This window comes from Archocentrus centrarchus, chromosome 18, assembly GCF_007364275.1.
Source record: "Archocentrus centrarchus isolate MPI-CPG fArcCen1 chromosome 18, fArcCen1, whole genome shotgun sequence".
Taxonomy (NCBI): domain Eukaryota; kingdom Metazoa; phylum Chordata; class Actinopteri; order Cichliformes; family Cichlidae; genus Archocentrus; species Archocentrus centrarchus.
The window spans coordinates 15,843,026-15,866,543 of record NC_044363.1 but is presented as its reverse complement, the minus strand read 5'-3'; the positions used below and the strand labels follow the sequence as shown (position 1 = coordinate 15,866,543).

At 41.5% G+C, this 23,518-nt stretch overlaps 2 protein-coding genes across 3 annotated transcripts in view; both read right to left on the bottom strand.

Moving 5' to 3' along the window:
- Positions 1-18,059, bottom strand: part of slc12a6 (solute carrier family 12 member 6) — a 34,408-nt gene extending 16,349 nt beyond the window's left edge. For both annotated transcript variants that reach the window (XM_030753798.1, XM_030753799.1), the window contains exons 1-4: positions 17,886-18,059; positions 10,110-10,876; positions 1,590-1,684; positions 953-1,081 (exon numbers count right to left, since the gene is read on the bottom strand). In XM_030753798.1, the coding sequence (XP_030609658.1) occupies positions 953-1,081; positions 1,590-1,684; positions 10,110-10,335 (450 nt within the window). In that variant the 5' untranslated portion in view covers positions 10,336-10,876; positions 17,886-18,059. The remainder of the gene's footprint in view (positions 1-952; positions 1,082-1,589; positions 1,685-10,109; positions 10,877-17,885) is intronic.
- Positions 18,060-19,873: 1,814 nt separating this feature from the next.
- nop10 (NOP10 ribonucleoprotein homolog (yeast)) lies at positions 19,874-23,203 on the bottom strand. Its single transcript, XM_030753778.1, has 2 exons — positions 22,971-23,203; positions 19,874-20,807 (listed from the first exon to the last, which is right to left on the bottom strand). The coding sequence occupies exons 1-2, from the start codon at positions 23,022-23,024 to the stop codon at positions 20,667-20,669; spliced, it is 195 nt and encodes a 64-aa protein (XP_030609638.1). The 5' UTR covers positions 23,025-23,203; the 3' UTR covers positions 19,874-20,666.
- Between the last annotated feature and the right edge of the window lie 315 nt (positions 23,204-23,518).

Sequence of the window (23,518 nt, the reverse complement as noted above, 5' to 3'; positions counted from 1 at the left end):
CTCATATGCATTTCAAACATTCATCTATTACCTTTAACTCTACTGTATTTCATTTCATTGTATATAAATTACATGAAGCTATCCAATTATATGAATCATTCAATAATTACTTATAGCTAAGCATTTCAGCCATTTATCCATTACATTTAGCTACCTATTTTAACTATTTATCGGTGATTGATTTTTACCGCATTGAGGTCTGATGTGTGAGTAGTGCATTTATCTCTTAAAGCACATTTCTAACTTAGCTCTGCTCCACCATTATCTTTCCAGGTATGGCCAAGAAATTATTTCATGACACCTCCCTGATGCGCCAGACTTATGTTAATGCTTGTACTGAACACACGGCAGGATCCAGACGGGAGGATTAAACATGTTTTGGTTTAACTTTCCCTGCCTTCTGCTGGCAAATGTGTCCATGCAATCCGGCAAACATGCAATTACTCTCAAACCTCCAAAACAGACAGTCTTATCTGGGCCAGCCAGCACCTTATCAGCTAGAATTGCAGTGCACATCAGGGTCACATCAGAATGTACTTTCAGCTGTGGACACAGTGTCAAGAGGGTGGCAGAAAGTGCAATTTTTCTAGGACAGGTGCTCAATAACCAATGATAAACGAATGGATGGTTTTTATTATTTCAAGTACAACATATGGACTGCTTGCCATATGAGGACATTTCTTACTGTGATCCAGATCATTTTAACTTTGTACATAGTACACAATCACTGCATCCAGTCCTCATCTTAGCTATGATACTGCAGTAAGAGATCATTGCTCATAGAACACCCGGGATCATGTGCTATATGTGGACAGATTAAATAATCTTTTCATCCAGTGAGCTCTCATTAAAACACTGATCCAATTTGAGTTTTACGAGGTTGCACTTGTGTTGTTGCATATTTCATTGTTTATTCTTTTGTTTTGAACCGAGCAGATGAGCACAAGCATACCTTGCTGGGTTTTTTCTTTTCACCGATGCTCTCAGCCTCCTCGTGCTCTTTGGCCCCCTGAGTCAGGTTGGTGTAGTTGACCAGGCGGCTGAGGAGAAAGGACACCTTCGGCCGAGTGTCCATCTCCTCCTGTCAGTAAAGGACAAAGAAGAAGAGGTGCCAGTGAAGGACTGTGGAGGGAGAAAGAGGGCCAAAGGAGATTAAAACAGTTGGGGGAGTCGGGAACAAGATGGAGCCAAGAAAGAAAGAGTAGGAAGGACAAAAAGAAGACAAAAAGAACAGGGATGAGAACAGAGAGGCGGGGATGAAGTAAAGATAGGAGACTAAGCAAATGAAAGATGAAATGACAACCAAAGAAAGGCAACAGAGAGAAGCTATTAAAGAAAAGGAAATCGAGGAGACAAAGAGGCAAACTGAACCAAGAGATAAAGAAGTGGGAGAGCAAAGAAAGGGCTGCTTCCAGAGAACTTTGTAAGCTATAAAACCTGAAATTATCTGCACCCACCAGCCACATGCTGGTTATTCTGGGCTCCAATTTTCTTCTTACCCCTCTAATGTATAATAAAACCACAGGAATGAATGGATTAAAAGAAAGCAACAAATATGAACTGTGAGTGGCTGAAATGTGCTTTCGAACCTCAAATAAGGCCAGGTTTTTGTCATAGAAGTCGTCATCATCCACCTGATGATTGCTGTTGATGTACACACTGGAGGCTTTGGAATTTCCTTCACCTAGTCAAAAAACAAAACAAAAGAGACAGAGAGAGCCCATAAACAGAGGAAAAGGAAAGGATGATGCAGCGTGATCATGACTAAGCACACTGGAAGTCATTTGTTAAAAATCGTTGTCATCATGGCTTGGTGGTGCTGACTTCCAAATTTCTCCCTCACAGACACGCAGTTTGATGCAGCAGTCCCCGTGTGGCTGGCTCAGTTCCTCCTCCGTCAGTGCAGACCGCTGCATCGGCAGCACCTGAGTCAGCAGCATCACTTCCCCTCCCTGCTCCGCCACACGCACGCCAATGGCAGCAAACGGTTACACGCTTAACAAAAGGACACTCACAAGAACAAAACCTCAGACTGAAAAACGAGGCGCTCTGTTGCCGCAAGATGTGTGAAAGAAAAAATGAGCTTTTCAATTTCTTTAATCAACTTTTTTTTAGCTTGACAACAACAATGATTTCAGGCTGGACCCCCCCACCCATATAAATGTAAAAGTTCACATTTAAAAAAAGAAAACCAATACAACAAATGTTCCTATTTTTGCTTCATTTTCTTGTAAATACTGGCAGCTTCTCCCTCTTCACACCTGTAAAAATCGTGCTGCAGCTGCAGCTCTGATTCATTTTCAGTTTGTGCACTTTATGAACAAGTTCACACACAAGACTGTATGACACACTGGCCGGTAAATCTAAAAATGCATTGCCAACTTTCACTATCAGCACAGCACACGGTATTTTTAGAACATCGGCTGGTTACACGCTGAAGAAATAATTAATCAACAAGCTCTGATAGCAAAAAAAAAAAAAAAAAAAGCCAGCATTTGTCTGGTGGGTGGTAATTTCCCATCCTGTTCACAGTGCTTCATTTGACCAAAGATAGCAAATATGAAACTGACTCAACACTCACTGTTAATTAGTGGCTGAAGCACGATCGCATGGTGGGAAAATGTAACTGACGAGCTAATCAGGAAGCTCTTTCACTTGTTTGTTAAAAACTTAAATTGGCCGATCATTCACTGCATGCTTTTTTGAGTTTTTAATCTCAACGTGTTTTACACACAGAAACTAAATCATGTCACTCAACGTGTTCAGCACAACATGTCCTGCTTTTCAGGACAGTTAAGATTCTCATACTTTCTATCTGTTCAGCCTGACTGACTCAGCCTGATAATGCAGTCACAACAGTCACAACAGCACTCTTGCAGTTCAGAAATCCTCTGAATTTTTGGTCTGAGAAAAAAAAACAAAAAACAAAAAGTTAGATCTTTTATTTTAAATTGTTTTCTGACAGATTAAAGACCAAACAATCACCTGCTTGTTTCAGCTACATATTTTTATTCTTAGACTCTACTAGATGAGCGTTGCATGATTCACATTTCAGTTATTATCCTGGTCACTCTTTCTTTAAGCCAACTTTATTCTGATTCTGACTGGTTGGCCCTCACAAACAGAAGGTTTGAACAGCAGATAAGTTTCTGCTAGAGCTCTCTGTCATGTTGACAATGACATCATACAAAGGCAAAAGTAGAAAAAAAACTGTATGAAACTAAAGTGTTTAGAGCAGTCTGAAGTCTGAGCTTTTGTCTTACAGTGACCAAGTAGCCCATATTTAATATTATCATGATTATGACAGGATATATACACACTCAACACTTTATCAGATACACCTGTTCAGCTGCTCATTGACAATTTCTACTCAGCCAATCACATGGCAGCAGCTCAGTGAATTTAAGCATGTAGACATGGTCAAGATGACCTGTTGAAGTTCAAACTGAGCATCAGAATGAGGAAGAAAGGTGATTTGAGAGGCATTTTTGTTGGTCTCAGATGGGCTTGTCTGAGTATTTCACAAACTGCTGATCATCTCCAGGGTTTACAGAGAACGGTCAGAAAAAGAGAAAATATCCAGTGAGCGGCAGGTCTCTGGGTGAAAATGTCCTGTTGGTGTCAGAGGTCAGAGGAGAATGACCAGACTACTTCAAACTGAGAGGTTGGCAACAGTAACTCAAACAAGCGCTCATTAATACTAAGGTATGCAGAAGAGCATCTCTGAACTCAAAACATGTTGAACCTTAAAGCAGATGGGCTTATAGCAGCAGAAGACTCCACACTGGATGTCACTCCTGTCAGCCAAAAACAGGAAGTCAGAAAAATGTTGCCCGGTCTAATCAGTCTCAATTTCTGCTGCAACATTTTGATGTAAGGGTCAGAATTTTGCAGGAAAAAAAAAAAACATGGAAGCATGGATACATCCTGATTCAGGCTGCTGGTGGTGTAATGGTGTGGGAGATATTTTCTTGGCATCCTTTGGACCCCTCAGTACCAATTAAGCATGCTTTAAACACCACACCTGAAAGTCGTTACTGATTGTGTCTGTCCCTTTATGATCACAGTGTACCCATCTTCTAATGTCTGCTTCTAGCAGGATAACAAACCATGTCACAAAGCTCAGATCATCTCAGACTGGTTTACTGAGCTTTGATAATGGGTTCTTTGTACTCAAATGGCTTCCACAGTCAGTGGATTTCAAACCAACAGAGCACCTTTGGGATGTGGTGGAACAGGAGATTCTCATCATAGATTGGAGTGGGTGTGGCTCAGGAGGTAGAGCAGGTCATCTACTAATTGGAAGCTTGGTTTGATTCATGGCTGCTTCAGTCTTTGTGCCAAAGTATACCTAGGCAAGATACTGATACCCCAAGTTGCTCTCTGATGCAACTGTCAGAGTATGAATGTGTGTGAATAGACAGAAAGCACTTTGAAGTAGAAAACAGTGCTTGTATGAATGTGTGTGTGAATGGGTAAATGCAAATGTATTGTATAAGGCACTTTTAGTGCTCAGCTAGAGTAGAAAAGCACTATATAAAAACTAGTTTACCATTTACCATGTGTAGCCAACATATCTGCAGCAACTGTGCGATGCAATCATGTCAGTATGGACCCAAATCTCTGAGAAACACCTTGTTGAATCTGTGCCAAAGATTGAAGCAGTTCTGAAGGCAAAGGGGTTTTCAGCCTGGTACTAAAAAGGTGTACTTAATAGAGGGCCGGCGAGAGAAAATAAGGAAAACTTTTATAGGTTTCCTTTAACATCTGTGTCAAAAAGTTGCAAAAATCTCTTTTTTTCACCATTTGCTGATACTTTAATATATATGAACCACAAACATAAGTCCATGTTTTTATAATCTAGAAATATTATACTAATGCCTCATCCTTTAAAAAAATAAAAATAAAAAAAATAACAAGAATACTGTTCATTCCCGTGCAGTGTGTGTGTCACTCTAGTGAGCCCACAGAGGAGTGAAAATGATTCTCTTGTTTAATCTGCAAAGCCAAATATCAGGTTTCCACAGGAGACATTAGACGTGTGCATCCTCTTCTAGCGCAGTCATCAAACTCTGTCACACCACAGAGTGTCTTTGGCTTAGAGCAGAGGTTGCAGCACTGTCTGGTAGCTTGGCCAACATCACCAACAGTCAGCATCGAAGCATCAGAGAACCAACTGATACGAGGTGTGCTGCACTGCTTTCCATGCAGTTTGCTCTGCTGCTCTGTCGTTCTTTAGACTAGTCTTTGGTTTACAATGTTTATGGCCTGTCATGCTGCTGTTCTTGCATTGCTTAAAAAAAAAGAAAAAAAAAAAAGAACTGCAGTGATTCAAATGACAACATGTGACTCAGGTCAGGCACTTTTCAACAGAATAGCTGCAACTTTGTTTTTCCTCAAATATTGAGAGTATAAATTTCAAAGTTTCCCCATACAGAGACTTTACTGAGACAGGCTACCAGCTATTTGAACTGCGGCCTGAGTACATATTGCAACTCATTTTAGAGTTTTTACTATTATTTTGAAAGTTCAGCTGGTGCTAAGCAGCTTCACCCAGCACTGCCCGTGTAAGCAGGATGTCATTTAGCCGTGTCTCTTAGCAACATGTGGATGTTTGTGTGCCGCTACGCCAAAAATCACTGAGGCAGCACAGCGAAACAAGAACTACTGTCGCAACCTGCAGTTGAAGATGGTGGAGTTGGAGGCCATCCATGGATCACTGACTGGAGAGGAATCTGAGCACCTATCCACTATTTACTGTCACAAAGTATGCATGATACTATTATAAACAAGAGTATTCCAAAGACTTGTCAGAAAATTTATTCATTTATACAAAAGTAAGGGATTAAGTTTTAAGCTTAGCATTTAATATTTATAAACAGATTTTTACAGTAAATAACGGTTCTTCAACAGGTACTGCATAGAACTGTCTATATTTTAAACGTGAAGTTTATTTCATTCAATATGGATAAAGATATCTGGCATAGGTAACACAGAGATGGGACAGCTGAGAGACGAATGAATGATCGAAATATTGATGACTCTGAATGACTAAAAATTTTTTTAGTTCAAGAAGTGAGCAAAGGCCAATAACTCCAGTATAAGAGGAGGATGGGTCATGGTTCTTGTGCTCTGCAGTTGTACTATTCAATACGTACCTATCCTCCAAGTTTGAAGTCAATATGCTGCACAGTTACTGAGATACTGAAAGTGTGACAGACAGACAACAGCGAAGCGATCACTAAGTGTCTCCCTGCTTCTTGGTAGGCGACACAATAAAAGTGCTGGGGTGCCTTCTTTTCCATGTACTCATACACTTGTTGCCTCTGTAGAAAACACAGCATTATGACACTATATCTATAGTGCTATGCGCTCCTAAATATCTATACTAGTATCAATCTCAAATCCCACTCTTAGCCTGGCTAAGAGCGCAGTAGTGCGCATATCTTGCCCACCCCAAATTTTCTATGTGCCGATACTACGCTGCAATAAACACCACCCAGTGTTGTCATACTCAATCATAAATCATTTTCAGCATTCTGGATCATTAGATCTGGAATCCTCCTCCAATAATGAACAATGATATCCCAAAATCTCACTATGATATAGAAATCCTTTTAAAAAATTCTGGATTCAGAACGTGATCCGGATCACCACCAAAATTGTTCCTTGTACCCCCCTCAACAACTCCAGAAATGTATCGAAATCCTTTCAGAATTTTTTGAGTTATCCTGCTGACAGACAGACAGACCAGTGTGTCTTCCTCCATCTATCAGTGGGCGAGGTAACAATAAGCTGTCCAGAGTCAATCTGTGAGTTATTACTGCAGTCCTCTCAGCGCCTCAGCTGTTGAACTTCAGTTTACAATCCACGCCCAGCTCAACACAAGGGAACACAGCTGTGTGTGTCCCCAGGAGGAGTCCTCTGCCCACACCTGAGTTTAATGCTTCGTGTGTGTGTGTGTGCGCGCGCGTGTGTGTGTGTGTGCATACAGTCAGTGGAGCATTAAGTTACTGGAGCCAGATGTAGCAGTGTGTGGACTGTATACACACCTACTTCAGTGGGGAACTTTATTGGTGTCAAAATTAATGGATCACAGAGCCTATGACCTTTCCGAAAATAACTCTCCACACCTCCTGCCTTTGACTCGTTCACTTCTACAACAGCATTTTTCTTCATCTGAGACGGCTGCTCTGCTATTTCTGCCCAGACTCACAAAGCTGGGCAGCCACACAAACAGCCGCCGCAGCATCACAACAGCCTGACTGAAACTCAGCCGTATTAACTGGCTCAATTTCTATTTATGGAAGCTTATTAAAGCACTTGGGGCATCCTAGTACTATGCAAGAGCTTAAGTGGATCATCTCAGCATGGTTGTAACCCTTGTGATGTCTGCATAGTCACATCAGTCACAAAGAGTTTACCATTTTTCTTTATTTATTCATCTGGACTCTTGTGTATTCTCATGAAAATACACATGAAAAGGTTTTATGATAAAGCAAAGAATTGAATCTGTTCTGTAGGCGGACTATTAACAGCAGTGGAGGAAGTGGAACATACACTCCGGTCACAACAGCATAAAATTCTCTCATTGTTCTCAGCTTCTGCTAACCGCAAAAACGGTGAAGTTCAACTGTTGCTCAGTGGTGTGTAACCCTGAGGGAAGCACTCTGGATTAAAGTTCTCACTTAGAAAAACAAATGGAAAGCCTAATAACCCAGAGAGCCATAAACCCTACCCTAATGGCATTATCTTTTTTATTTCCCATAAAGCTAACACTCTGGACAAACAGCTGCCTGAAACCTTTCTGTGTGTCCAATGAAAACCTGTCTCACTAGTTCACTTGGGGGAATTTGTTGCATGGGAATCCAGCAGTGGTTTTTACATGAGCCATCATAACTAGTGGCCCACCCCAGCCGGTCACCGTTGACGGCTGCCCTCCCTAAGCCTGGCTCTTCCTGTTCAAAGTTGGGTTCTTTTCTCTTCACTGTCGCCAAGTTCTTGCTTACCTGCTTGTTCATTCTGACATCATTAGCAGGTCCAAAGACTCCCTCAGTTCCCAAAAGCAAACAAATACTGAACAAAATATATGAAGCTTAGTGTTTTCAGACTCAGTAAGTTAGACAGCTAGTTGCCATCTAAAGTGGGTACACAGTATTTTGACTGAAGTATTTCTGAAAAATGTACAGCGCTGCTATGACTTCATTTGTAATTTAAGACAAAAAAAACTAAACACCAGTAACATCTGGAGGGTTGCTGAAGTTTGCTACAGACAGAATGCTATCTATACAGAGTTATGGTTAGGTGAATTAAAATAAACACATTAGCATGGGGAAGATGTAGGAAGTACATATAGTAACTTAGCAGAGACAAAAAGATGGTGGAAAGAGACACCAAAAGCAAACGCCTGAACCCATCAACAATATGAGGTTATTCATTAATATGCTGCTGTGTGGTTTGGACTGAATAAGTCCAGATCCTAAGCTTGGTCCACACTGAAACTAGATGTCTTCCAAGCATTAAAGCCTGACCAATATATCATCGAATACTAACTATCTGCTGATATAGCTGTCATAAATGCAGATATTTAAAACAGATTTTAAAACAGAAAGAACAGACCAGAGCAACGCCCTTCAACCACATTATGAATAGGGATGTGCGCGACTAATGGACTAGACGACTAATCGTCGCTATTGTCACTAGTCGGTACCAGACGTACTAGCTGGTTAGCCTAATTATTAAGGTTTTAATTGATACCCAGTGCAGGTAAATGTTCATCCTAAATGTTATGTCATCTGCCACTAGATGAAGCTGCAGCCCTGACATCATTATAGAAAAATGCCATAACTCTGGTCTAATATCGTTAGTTATTTTTGAAGTTTTACAACGTAACCTGAAGCACACCTCCAGAGAAACACCCTTCATTCCCTGCGTTTCTGGCTACTTCCCAAGTTTGTACAAAGAAGCGAAAAAACTAGAGGGAGAAATGTTTGCACCTTAAACAAAAAAAAAAACTGACCATAGCAAAGAGTAGGACCCAGGAGGGAAAAAGTCCCAGCATTTTATGTTTCTGTCGGCCACCACCGCACGTAAAACACCGTGACATGACCGAAAGGTATTTAACACACCCAACGCACCTGCACAAGCATAAACGTGGCCAACAACATTGGCCACTTACGTAGGTTACGTATCAAGCACCTAACAAGTAGACATGGAGCTGATCGTGGTGCTTCTTATGGTCTTTATCTCATTACTACATTATTTAAGATGACTGCTGCTGTGTCTGTTGCTATAAAAAGCAAAACAGAAAAAAAATAAACTAACAAAAGTGCACTGCATGAATACAGCTAAACTAATTTTACAGAGAATGTGTGGAAACTTCTGTGTTAAAGTTAACTATTAAATGATCATATGTAAGACGGACTGAATTGTGTTTAAACCAAAAATGTGTCAGAAACACAGGCGAGAAACACGGCAGACCGTATGTTGGTCAATTCTGTAGCTTACGTAAGAATGGAAAACTGAATGTTGCAAAGAGACTAACAGTAAAATTCAGAAGCAAAAGCAGAAAAAGGTTGGAAATCAGGTAGAAACAGGACCGAACTGTCCAGTTTATTAGAATCATGTCTGCAAGACTCATCAATCCCTTTATCAATGTCTGGATGTTGTTTTGCACTCTGCAAAGTCAATGATGCGAATCACATGGCACAAAGGAAGTCACATTATGAATTTTTGCTTTGTTTTCACATTGCTTTCAGAGTTGGAGCTGAAAACCTGCGTAGGCCAAGTTTTTTCCAGAAAGAAGATTGATTAGGAAACGATTTAAAAAAAAAAATCTGACCTGCAAGCAGAATCAATAAAAACTTATCAGCATCAATTTTTAACCTAGCCGTCATGTAACAAAAGTCAGGAAACATTACACTGACCTATGCAACATAACCCTGAACGCATTGTCCCTCTTTCATGGGTTTTGATGGAAACTGCACAGCTATGTCAGTTATAACGAAGCCAATAAAGAAACTTCAAAGAGGGCTGTCATGTCTCAAACATAAGATTAAACACCATCACTTAGAAAGCAATATTTCTGAGCTAGATGTGTGTCCCCTCACCTTGGTCTATGCTGCTGTGATCCGGCGTGTCAGCCCCTCCTCCTCCTGTCGCAGAAGTCGTCGTCACGCCTCCCGATGCCTCGCTGATCGGGTCGCTTCTGTTGGCGCTCTCGGACTCAAAGTGCACACGGGAACCGGAGCGGAGGCTGATGTCAGGCGACAAGTCAGACGCCCCCGGGAGGTCCTCCGCCTTGGTGGGTGTCACGGTGAAGCGCACCGATGTCATGGCAGCTCACTTGAAAGAGATAGGGGGTGGGTAGGGGTACTACGTGGGGTGCAGGAGAAGAGGGAAGGGGTAGGAGGAGTCACGGACTGGCTAGCTGAGCTGAGGTGAGCTAGGCTATCTTACAGTTGATACTGAGGTAACGGTGGCCTCTACAATTTGTCCTTTTGATGCTGAAATTCTCCATTTAAGCAAACTAGATGTCTTCCACCAGGCATGTGAAAGAAAAGGTACAATAAAAAATGTTCTGTTGTTTTTTTTCCAGTGATACAAGCACAGGATGACCAAATCCTCCAACTATAAATGTGTGAATATGTAGCATCAAAGTTTCAGGCAGCTGTGAGAAACAGAGCTCAGGATGTCTTATTATCCAGCTAAATCTTTAAACTACCCTTTGTGCTTTATCTTTTCTACCTGAACTTCGTTTAGATTCCTATGGCTCAGCAGTCACGTGTGTTAAAGGTGTCTATCTCTCTGCCGTTTCTCCAATAAATGTAACTAAAACTTGTCTGATGAGCACCTTGGAGGTAAAAATGTCTTTATACTAATATCACACATGAGCGGTCACAGTCAGGGCAGAAGAAATCGGTACAGTGAGGGGTACAGGAGAGGTTGATAGACACAGGGAAATATAAAGCAGAAATTTAATTAAAGCCCCCAAAAAATCTTCATATAGTACACAGCTACATCATACAGGCTCCATTTGTGACTTTCTCATTTTATAAAATGCCAAGTGGCAACCTCCTGGGCTGGTAAATGAAACCAGTGTATCACCACATATGGACAATTCCCTCACTCTTATTTTGAAAGTTCTGCTGGGGTCACAAGCCACTGTAGTCCTGAATAGGAAGGGTTGTGTCAGGAAGGGCATCTGGCATAAAATATTTGCCAAATCAAACACAGGGCTCATCAAAAAGTTTAAAGATTTCCATACCGGATCAAGTGGGGCCCGGGTTAACAACGACCACCATGGGTGCTGTTGGCCAGCAGGGTGCCGCTGAAAACTGTGCTACTGTTTCAGTTCAATTTTATTTATATAGCGCCCAATCACAACAAACAGTCATCTCAAGACGGTTTATATTGTAATGTAAAAACCATACAATGTAAAGTAAAAACTGTATAATACATACATACTGTTGGCAGGAGGAGGAGAGGGGGAAGGCTTAATCGAAGGAAGTGGGAAAGAAAGAGAGAATTAAAGGCAGGGGTGTAGGGGTGAGAGTACGGACTTTAAATGTCCCTGAAGAGAAGGAAGAATAAGTTGCTGCTGATTATAAATTATTTAATAACTGATGTAGGAAAGAGGTTTCCTGCGTGTCACTTTAAGGCCATAACTGTGCTTTTCAAATCAAAATCGCCTTTCAGAATAAAACATCAACATAAAAACACACACACATTTCCACCTACCTTCTTTCCTGTACATAAAACACGTGAGTGTCAATGCATAGCAAAATTAAACCAGCTAAACTCCAGGAAAATTACTGTCACAGGTATCATCTTTTCACAGCAACATGACCGCTCTCTAACTGAAAGAGGTCTGAAACAGTAACCAGTGTGAGCATCACTGTTGTCCAAGTGCCTTTAGTGGCTATGAACTAGATATCCAGTTTACTAACTAACCTGAGGGGGAAGAAAGTGACCCAGCACAGGTGAACACTGCGTTTTAGCTTGGTTCATAATTTAATTATTAAAAGAGAGCAGTTCCAACCGGTTGTGCCAGTAGCTCCCGGCTGTTTTCTCTCACTCTGCAATCGCAGGCACGGCTTCTCTTTCCTGTTTTATAACACTGCCTGCCTCACAGTCTTTGTCAGTCTACATTCAGCAGTGGACAAGATGGGGGGGGTCTCAGAGATAAAGAAAGCTGCAGCATATTCGTCTTTCGTGTTCAACTTGAAAAAGCATCCACTCTAAAGGAGGGCGTGAGGTTATTTTCATGAGCCTCCTCCAGCTACATTTGGCAGATTCAGTGACAGAACTACACCTAGAGGCAATCAGTTTCCATTATAAAGCAACAGCACGTGTTTCTAATTAACGAAATTAAGGGAAAACTAAACAACATACAGCAAGGTGATAGGCCATCTTATGCTGCCAGAACAGCTTCAGATACAGATATTACTACTTCCATCTCCAGTCTGGCATCAATCGATTGATGACTGATCCTTATGACTCACTAGAGACTGACCTGCTTGCTTAAATCTAACCCAACTTTAAGTTCACACTGATGTGTAGCAATGCCAACATACTGAGAGCAATGTATAAACAATTCAGCAACCATTCCATGGAAAACAAGCAAGCACTGGCCTTTTAAAATGGCCATATTGCAGAGCACAGCTTTCCAATGAGGGCCGATTCCAAAAGGATCCAGTCCATCTGAGCTGTATGTCTCCAGGCTTATTAGATGCTTCTATCAAAGTCAGAGTGTTTTTTTTCTCTCAGTTGTGCGTAACTAAATAATGCCTATCACATTCATGGCAGTGGAGCTTGCAAGATTTGATCTAGCTCTGCAATGATTCCTCAAGTAACTCAAATAATTTGATTATAAAAAAAATCCTCGACACAAATTTGTTGCTTCGATACTTTGTTTAAATTCTGCAGCGCTCAGGTGTCACAAGGTAAGCAGACCATTTCACCCACATTAGCATTAAAGTTCTCCGTCACTGCGACAGATTTCCTTCTTTTTTGAAAAAACAACCCGTTAACACCGATGGATGGGTGGATCATCGCTGACACATTTTTCCACGCCTCCACTGCTCTCTCACACCCGTGTGTGTGTGTGTGTTGTGCTCACTGGGCTGAGAATTTCAGCAGTTAGCTACCAGAACAGATTGCTATCACCACAGTTTGCTAGTGAGCACCACCATTAGCACTGCGATCATTTGGTAACACGGGAAACCCCGTTCAGTACCGAGGGGCTCCATTAAAATAGTTGTATGCTTTAATCCCTGATTAGCGACTAAAAATAGACCTGCAATAGAAACGTATTTAGGAGGGCGCGTGCGAATGCAAAGCATTACAGCATTACGCGCATGCAGCCCCCAGTTTTTCAACAAAAACACTGATAACACAACAACAGCAGCAGTAGTTTCAGGCGTAGTCTGTCTACACACGTCTGCGGCACGTGCAAAGAGGCGGAGCCATTACTGAGACGGTGAGCTAAGGTGGAGCAAAAGGAAACGTTTTTTGTCCAAAGCAGCAGCGCTTTTTCCAGTAACCACCATTAAACCTTTACTGGGAAACAGCTGGAGGAGCCCTTCATCATCCATCTGATCAACAAATGTCACCCTGAAGAAAAGAGAACTTTGTAGCTGCTCCATCCACCGTTTGTTTCACACAGCGAAAAACTGCAGTAAATCTACGGAAGTTAAAATATGCAGATGAATAAGCCAAAAGGTATTTCTTATCTTATTACTCGATTAATTGATGGACTAATCGATAGAATATTCAATTACTAAAATAATCGATAGTTGCAGCCCTAATTTGATCAAATTCTGTTGTTGACTCTAATCCTTCGTGTGAAAATGAAACCTACGCAGGGTTAGAGTCAACAACAGAATTTGATGACTCGAATCTCAAAGATATCCATCCCTACTGACAATGCCTTAATGCAGAGATACACAGTTTTTTCCAGTTCTGATATAAAGCCGACACCTTGGCTCTGATCCAATACCGGGGTAAAATGAATCCTCACTGTGAGAACATGCCTGGGAATCATTCTTTATGTGCATGTTGAATAACTTGTCATAACGAACAAAATGAGTGACAGAGGAAGCATCGTCGTCCAGAGCCATCACCTTACTTGATCACAGTGGTTAAGTCAAAAACATTTTTCAGACATGAAAATACACTATACTGCCAAAAGCATTCGCTTGTCTGCCTTCACAAGCATATGAACCTGAGTGACATCCCATTCTTAATCCATAGGGTTTAATATGATGTCGGCCCACCCTTTGCAGCTGTAAAGCTTCAACTCTTCTGGGAAGGCTTTCCGTAAGGTTTAGGAGTGTGTTTATGGGAATTCTGACCATTCTTCCAGAAGCATATTTGTGAGGTCAGACACTGATGTTGGACAAGAAGCCATGGCTTCATCCCAAAGGTGTTCTATCAGGTTGAGGTCAGGAATCTGCAGGCCAGTCAAGTTCTTCCATACCAAACCCACTCATCCATGTCTTTATGGACCTGCTTTGTGCACTGGTGCGCAGTCATGGTGGAACAGGAAGGGGTCATCCACAAACTCTTCCCACAAAGTTGGGAGCATGAAATTATCCAAAATGTCTTGGTATGTGGAAGCATTAAGAGTTCCTTTAACTGGAACTAAGGGGCCGAGCTCAGCCCCTGAAAAACAACCCCACACCATACCCCCCCCCCCCCCCACCAAACTTTACACTTGGTACAATGCAGTCAGACAAGTAGGGGTACAACGATTCATTGACATAATCAATTACATCGACTACAAAAATTAGTCAACGTGTAATTTTAACTTCAAAAAACCCATCCATCCATTTTTTTCCCACTTATCATGTGATTTTGTAACTGCAATACACTACAAGAAGATGTAGGGGCAGTATTGCCTCCACTGTCTGCCATAACAACAATATTAACAATGAAGAAAGTAACGTGAACAACATAACAATGGTGGAACAGAGAAGAGGGTGGAGAAAATGAAAGAAAATGGAGACAGACTGTCAAAGTTGTGGGGGCATTTGACAGAAAACAAAAATAAAGCTGAATGCAGACTGTGCAGAGCAGAGCTTTCCTTCCACAGCAGCATCGCTGCAGTGCTGAGCATTTAAAACACCAGCACCCTGGAGCTGTGACATCAGCTCTGGAAGGATACGTTAGTGCGTCGCTGATACCTGTTAATGTTTGTACAGTAATGTTTCTGTTAGTTTACCTGTCGGAAACAAGCTCTCATGGATGATGGTCTCGGCACCATTTCAGTTATGTTAGCTAACAAGTGAAGGACAATAGGAGCAGCTTTGTTGTCTCCTGCTTTTTTTCCTCGCATTAATATCAGCGTTCATTCTGAATAGTAAACCTCTTCATGAACTGAATCATCTGTAAACTTTTCAGCTGTTTTGGACGGGAAAAATCTTTTTGATTTAATATGAAGCTTTATTTGAACTTTTGGACAGAGACCATTTTTATTTACTTATTTGCACATTATATTTTCATTTAACAATAAAATTGCATTCACTTTAATATGCATAGTTTATTTGATACTTGTTGTGACAGTCACATTAATGTTAAAAATACATTAGATTTTTTTCAAACTCATATTTTTATGGGTCATTATTATAGAAGAGGTAAGGTGACTAATTGATAAAATAATTGACAGATTAGTCGACTACCAAAATAATCTTTAGAGTCGTCCATCAGATTGCCAGACAGAGAAGAGTGATTTTTTTCATTCTAGAGAACACATCTCCACGGCTCTAGAGTCCAGTGGTGCTGTGCTTTACACCACTACATCCAACGCCTTGCATTGTGATTGGTGATGGAAGGTTTGGATGCAGCTGCTTTGCCATGGAAACCCATTCCATGAAGCTCTCTATGCACTGTTCTTGAGCTAATCTGAAGGCCACATGAAGTTTGGAGGTCTTTAGCGATTGACTCTGCAGAAAGTTGCCAACCTCTGTGCACTATGCACCTCAGCATCCGCTGACCCGACTGTGATTTTACATGGCCTACCACTTCATGGCAGATTTGCCGTCATTCCCAACTGCTTCCACTTTGTTATAATACCACTAACAGTTGACTGTGAAATATTTAGGAGCAAGGAAATTTCACGACTGGACTTTTTGCACAGATGGCATCCTATCATGGTGCCATGCTGGAATTCACTGAGCTCCTGAGAGCGACGCATTCTTTCACAAATGTTTGTAGAAGCAGTCTGCCTGGGTGCTTGGTCTGATACACCAGAGGCCATGGAAGTGATTGGAACACCTGAATTCAATGATTTGGATAGGTGAGTGAATACTTTGGCAATATAGTATCATCCGTGTTATATACAGTCTATGGTGAGTTTAAGCAAAGCCAGGAAAAGATCCCAGGTATGCGGAGCTTGATTTGTAATACAGATACCTGCAAGGGCTAATATACCATATTCCCTCACTTTGTTTTGGTCTTGGAGGTGGACTGCTGTCTAACACACAGATTCAAAATCTCTCAGAGGTGATAACCTGGTTAAGATCTGGTGCCGAGAAAGTGGGGTGGCTACTTTGTATTGTGAAGGATAGTGGATTCTGACTGATTTCCTGTGACCCTTCACCCAACCAGCGCCAGCAAAATGCAATTTTGGGGGGTTTCAAACCAAATCCAGGGTGGGGTTTTTTGTTGCTTATTTTTTTTAAACACACACATTTACTCTTCTATACAGTACCAGTTTGTCCAAATTTTTAACTGGTACTGTATGCCACTTACATAATATTACAGAGTCTATTTTTATATAGGTATCGAGTACATTATGTTCTCTTTTCTGTCAACTCAGTCCTCATTTTTGCACTTTAAGCTGTTATTTTGGCATCACGAGACAGTCACAGTGGTACGGCCCATAATCAATGACAAGGGATTAATTCACCAAGTTGCCAGATCAATACCTGTGCGACTACCTGAGTCTTTTAGCCTGACATCCCAAACATATCAAAGAGGCATTACTAATGATTACTTTTAAACCTAAACTAACAGAAAATGACTAACTCATCACTGTGTGGCTGTCAAATCATAGTAAGTTCCAGATTTTTCCAGGTTTGTGAAAACACTGCCGTAATATTGCTATAATTAACGAACTTTACCGTCAGATTAGGGAGATTATGTCCTCCTGCTCTCTCGGCAGGCACAGTCTCCATCACCAGTTTAATGCGGCTGTAAGCCAATATGATCCAGTGACAAGGACACAGCCAAAAACACCTTTACCAGTTAAGATAAAAAAAAAAAACATCTAATTAGCCAGTTTAGGGAAATCGGGTGCCGGGTGATGCTCGCCTCTCTAACCACCGCCCACTCTAAGCCAATTAAGCTGGCCATAATAATTCTGGCTTGAACCGGTCACTCAACACCTGCAGATGGTACGGTACGGTCAGAGCCAGCGTTAGAATAAAACTGCGAGCAGATGTTTCAAACCTCGTTACGGAGAGCGTTTTTAATGGCATGAGGGAGCTGTTTTGAGCGCAGCCGCTTGAACGCCGGCTGAAAACAAATGGCTAAAAAAGAAATAAATTTAAAAGCCGTTTGTAAATTCCAGGATAAACCGGCCGGGTAATTAGCTCGTTACTTACAAAGTTTCAATTTTCGTTTTAACCAAGGGTCGTGTGACAGAGGGGTAGCACGTCCAGCACCGAGCCATCACCCGGGTGTCCATAGATGCACACATACACACACATATACGCGCGGAGGTCGTGTCGGGTCGGTCGCCTTCAGTCGGCGCGGCTAACCGGAGCTAACGCAGCGGCTAACGGTGCCATACAAACTGTCAACTCCGCAGAGCTCCGACACCGACAAATGATTAAGAAAAAAACCCCCTCCAATCTTACACAATAGTCACCTAAAACACATACCTGGCTCTGGTTTCCTTTAAAGGATGCTTCCACCTTGCATATATGGCTGTTTTCTGTTACATCTGGGAAGATTTGGATCCTCTCCCAGATTTTCACTTTTTTTTTTTCTTGTCCAACAGACTCAACAAAACACACGCGAGAGTGCCCGGCGGGTCCTTTTTTCCTTGCCGTCGCTTCAATGGCTCGCGCATGCGTAGTGGCGAACAAGCGGTAAAACGCTACATGGGTAATGTAGTTCCGAAGATTGCTGCTACATATTTCAAATTTATCAGTTATTTCTTTGAACGTCCATCTATCTATCCATTCGTATTAATACATATTACTTAGAATGCGTTAATAAATAACAAATTTAATATTAAGTTAAACCACAATAATTACTTATAATTATTTCAATTTTATGCCACTTGTACTTTGTTTCCACTAGAATAGAACAGAATGCCTTTATTGTCATTATACAGAATGTCCAATGGCATTTCAGTGTGAGATATGGTACTTTTTTTTGTTATCTGTCAGCTATAGCTTCTTGTTACTTCACCATATTAAAAATATGAATAATGTAACTTTCTACCAGCTACATTAAGTTTTGCTCCCTTCATACCCCTTTAATTATCACTGCGGACCCCCACACTTTTCATGTGACCCTTTGGAGGCAGCCCAAAGGGTCACTGAGTACCAAACCTTAAAATATGAAACTTTAAAGAATTGCTGTTGCATTAGCAATTCAATAACATGATGCTAAATATCTGAAATACTGTGCCCTTTGCTATTTTCATGCATTAAACAGTACTTTTTGTTTTGATGATAATACTCCTGTAGTTTTACTTATTTTAATAAAGTATCTTTCCATTGTTTCACTGTTATTTTTTGTTGGGAAAGCTTAAAGTATGTTTTCCATGTTACAGTCACACATCACACCACAAAACGATTAAACTTCAGGGGTATCCATTTGTCCTTGTAAGAGTCAGAATAAAAACCGACAAAAACAAGTCAAAAAATAAATCAATAACTGAAAATAACCTTCCAGCACTTTCCCTCTCACTAGAAAGTTCACAGTCTTCATTTTAGCTACATTTCCTTTCATTTCCTGCATCTTGCATCATGTTCTACACAAATCTTGTGACTTTGTGGCCACTTTCAGTTCCACCTTTGACATATTGTTAGGAAGCATAAAGCCATGTGAATCCATTTCAACTGCAAATCAGAGTGACAACAGCTGCTCCAGAAAAGCACCATTCCCAACAAGGGAATGGTATTAGCCAGCAGTACCCTGTTGTCAGGTACCGCAATTAATTCCTCAGACCTTGTGCCGTGCAGTGGGCTGTGGGTTCATCTAGTGTTGGACAATGCCTGGCCTCTTGCGATCACAGTGTCCAGGAAGCTCCTGGATATGATTGCCCCTCATGCTCCCCCAAAACTAAATCCAACTGAGAACCCCTGGGATGTTACGGATCATGCACACGCCACATGCTGTCCAGGAGCTCACTGATGCCTTAATCCAGGTCTGCAAGCAGATCCCCGAGGACACCATCCACCCTCTCATCATACCCAAAGATTGTCTCATGCTACCAGCAGTGATAAGGACACTTGTAAAAAGCAAAACTAGAGACAAACCAGTAACGAGGAATGAGGACTGAACAGCAGTCTATTACCACCACCTGAGAAGCCATTCCCCTTTTGAGGGTTTTCTTCTTGTTGCCTCTCCAGTGCAGCTTTCATTTGTACCAAAGCAACTAAAATTAATTCACAATAGTTTCTGCTTCCAAACCAGACTGATATTCCTAAAATTTAAATGTCTGCGTTACATTGGGATTATCGAATGTTCCCTTAACTTTTGAGAAATTTACAATGACCGTAAGAAGGTGAATTTTAGTACTTTGTGATAGTCCTCTCCTTTTTGCCTCAATAACACTTAAAACTTATTCCAGTTGCTGTTTTGTCTGCTAAAAATGAGCCACAAATTTCAGAGAATAACCTTCCACCACTTTCAATTGTAGCTACATTTCCTTTAATTTGACAGTTTGCATCATAATCTCATCTTGGGACTCTGCGGTCTCTTGCAGTTCCACCTTTGGCATCTTGTCGGCAGCAAAACAACAGTGACACAACCTGCGGGACAACATGTGTTGACATCCTTTCTTCACAGCCGCTCAATACGAGCCAGGCTTTATGAAAGCGTTTACCACTTACGCTGGTTTTCAAAAACCAGGGCAAATCAAAATGTGGGACAGTTGGACAAAGGAGAAAAGAAAAATACTGTGCAGTCACACATGAAGAGGGACACATGCCTGTCCTACATCTACGAGTCATTTCAGTGCTTTGGCTGCAGGTTTTTGTGTAAAACAGATTTAAAAAAAAAAAAAAAGATTAGGAAGGAGGTTATACTGTGCTGGAAAATGAATATCTGCAGAATCTGCAAATCTCATGCTGAAGCACTTCCTCAAATCTAGTATGCGTGTTTTGGCAATGCCACACATTATGTGATCCTATTCCTACAGCGACCCCTGCAGGTGGGTGACACATTAAAGACAATCTGCATTCAGTTTTCTTCATTTATCCTCCAAGCTGTCAACTTGTCTGGATTTTATACACACGGGGACAACAAGTGAGGAACAATGAAGCATAAACATATTTAGCTTGAACAAATCAAAACAACAACCTTAAAAAAATATGAACAAACGGCATCACATAAATGGAAGGTATGAGCAGTCCTTTGAATCCAGCCTAGGAGTTTTCTTGTTCTTCTCCTTGTAGCTCCGTCTCTCCTCGCCCTCCTTCGCTCCCTCACAGGACAGGTTTGGGCTGCTGGGTGAGCAGTATGTTGAAGCGTTTCTTCAGCATCACCCGGTGCCGGGAGAACTTGTCGTCCGGGGAGAATCGAGCCGGGTGGGCTGAGCTGGTGGGCTGCCCGTCAGGTTTCACCTTCTGTGGAAAGAGGAGCCACAAAAGAAGAATGAAATAAGAGCAAAATATGTTCTTGTGTCACCATTTTTAAGGTTTTCATATCATGAAAATACATTTTAAGCTCTTGTCGAAATCTTTTTTATAAACTTCCATCCATCCATGACAGCTGGGATAGTCTCGAGAGTCTATCCCAGCTGTCACGGGGCGAGAGGTGGGGGTACACCCTGGACAGATCGCCAGTCTGCTGCAATAAATCAAAGAAATCCAAAGAGCAGCAAAACACAAATGCCAGGAAAACACAGTTAAAAGTTTTGAATTTATGCTTTTCCTCTTTGCAGTTTTAACATTTTCCAAAGCCATCTACTTGTTCAGACTGGATAATTCGGCGGACCGGTTCTGCCCAACACCTCCACCCACCCCCAGGCTGCGTGTTTTTTCTAGCCCCTGGCAACCAACCAGCTTTAAGAACCAGTTAGAAAGTCTCTCCACTTGTGACATAATAAGTAACCAGCAGGCACTGAGCTAAAATCTGCACATAGTTCCCCGATTCCTCATTGCTGCTGACATGGATGCAAGACGTCCTGCTGTTGAAAAGCATAGAGCATGTTTCAAACAACAAGAGTTGACCCAGAGCGCTTTCCAAGTGAGACAGATTTACGAATACTGCAGGTCTCCAAAAACACAAGTACCAAACACAGAAATTTATAAATAAACAGCCTGATTAAAGTGAAAAGCAAAGCCAAGAATTACAAAAATAATATAAAAATCCTGCAGCAGCAAGACAATGTTCACAGTGAATGTGACAAAAGCCACAAGGCACCTCAGACTCGACTAGAAGCAGGTGAAAATGGGTCTTTATTTCATTCTGAAACTGCCCACTGTTGGTCAAGTGGTTACGGCGGACAAACTGTACCACGGACGACTTCAAACATACGTCGGTTCATGTGTAGCCTCACTTACACCCTCTACATATCCGGGTTTCCTGTTATTTTGTAACTCTTGTGAAGCTCCAGGTAATTCATTTCAAAACAGCCCGATGAATGCCACGCAAACTGCGTCTGTGCAGTCTTGACAGTGAATCTGCACGCCCGGTAACGTGGCAGAGGCCGCATTTCCCGGGAAGGAAAAAAGTTAATGTGTGATAACTTCATACTCAAGAGATGGACAGGGATGGAAGCAACAGTCGAGAGCAGAGGAAGACAACGCGTTACATTCAAAGGTGAGGACCGTTCAGTTATGCAGGAATTTAAAGCCTGAAGCTGTAATGTCCTAAATCACATCGGACATTTTAAATCAGACACTAAATCTGTGCATGCATTGCTCGCTGAGATTATCTGGTTAGTTTGGATTACTGTGGCACACTGAACTACAGCAGAGCGGTGCAGAGCAGGCTGTGGGATCGGCCCCCACTGTTGGGTTAAATCAAGGGTAGTCTGATGATGGTGTTTAAACCACATCCCTCCATTTATACAGGCTTTACAGTGGCTACAGTATGGAAAGCAGCTGTAATAAGCTTTTATAATGCACCTGCTCATAGAATAGTGGAGCCAGCTGAATTTAAGAATGATCAGTAAAGCTTTAGACATGTCAGCTGATAGCAGCGTGTCCACAAAGCATTATCTACTAGAAGTAACAATGCAAAGACTTATCCAATTTTCTACTAAGTCACACTGCTGGTCTTTGGCTTCACCCACCTGACAACTTCACTTTGACGCCTACTTAACATTGTTAACTATCGTGTCGCTGCACCGTTTTTACTACTTTTAGCAAACTATTTTTATTCGGTTTGACTTGGGTTTGTTCAGTTTTAAGTATTTTCCTTTATTATACTGAATTCTTAATTTTTATTTAAAACGCACAGCTTTTCGTGTTTATTTTGATTTCAAAGCCGTTTTTACCTTAAGATACGACTATATCCCACTCTTTTATTAACGTATGCGACGTCTGTGTTTACAACACCTGCACACTTACGGGAAGCATAGCAAAAAAGCTAAATTCCCAAACGGTGTACACCGTTTGGGAATTTAGCTTTTTGTGAGGTTGAAAGCACTAATCGATGTTTTCGTTGGCCCACTTTAAAGTTTTCACAGGTGTGCTGTGTCTTTACATCTACCTTAACGTTAGCCGCGGTGACACGATTATACAGAACAACGTGAAACATGCCGGAGATAAACACAACATTACCTTCAGAGTATACACTCTGTCCCCGTTTTCATTCAGGTAATACTGCAGAAACATCCTGACGGAGCTGGAATTTACGCCTCACGGATTAAAAACACGTCGGAGAAGCTGTTTTATAGCAACAACAGCTTAGATTTTGTTGTAATACGTTTTTTTTCTTGTGATTTCCACGTGCAGCTGCGGAGCGTCCTCTCCAGAAAGACAGAGCGGATATCCGGTTCACAACTCAGAGCGCTCGGCATTCTGGGAAACGGAGTTTCTCACGTGCTTTTATCGCCTCTGCGTTCGGAGACAGGGCCGGATCAGTTACCGTGTCGCTTATTCTTGTCACGTGACCAAAGTTGAACACTATTGTTTAATTTTCTTTTAGATAATTTTTAATTTTAACTGGTTAACAAAGCAACAAGTTTCTTGAATAATTATTCTGGATTATTCCACCAACCGAGTATTCTGTGCGTCATAGAATATAGCAGCTGCATCCTCCTTGGGTCTGCGAAACAAACAAAACATTTAGTCAACCAACACGTGAGAAAAAGTTCTAATAAATGAAA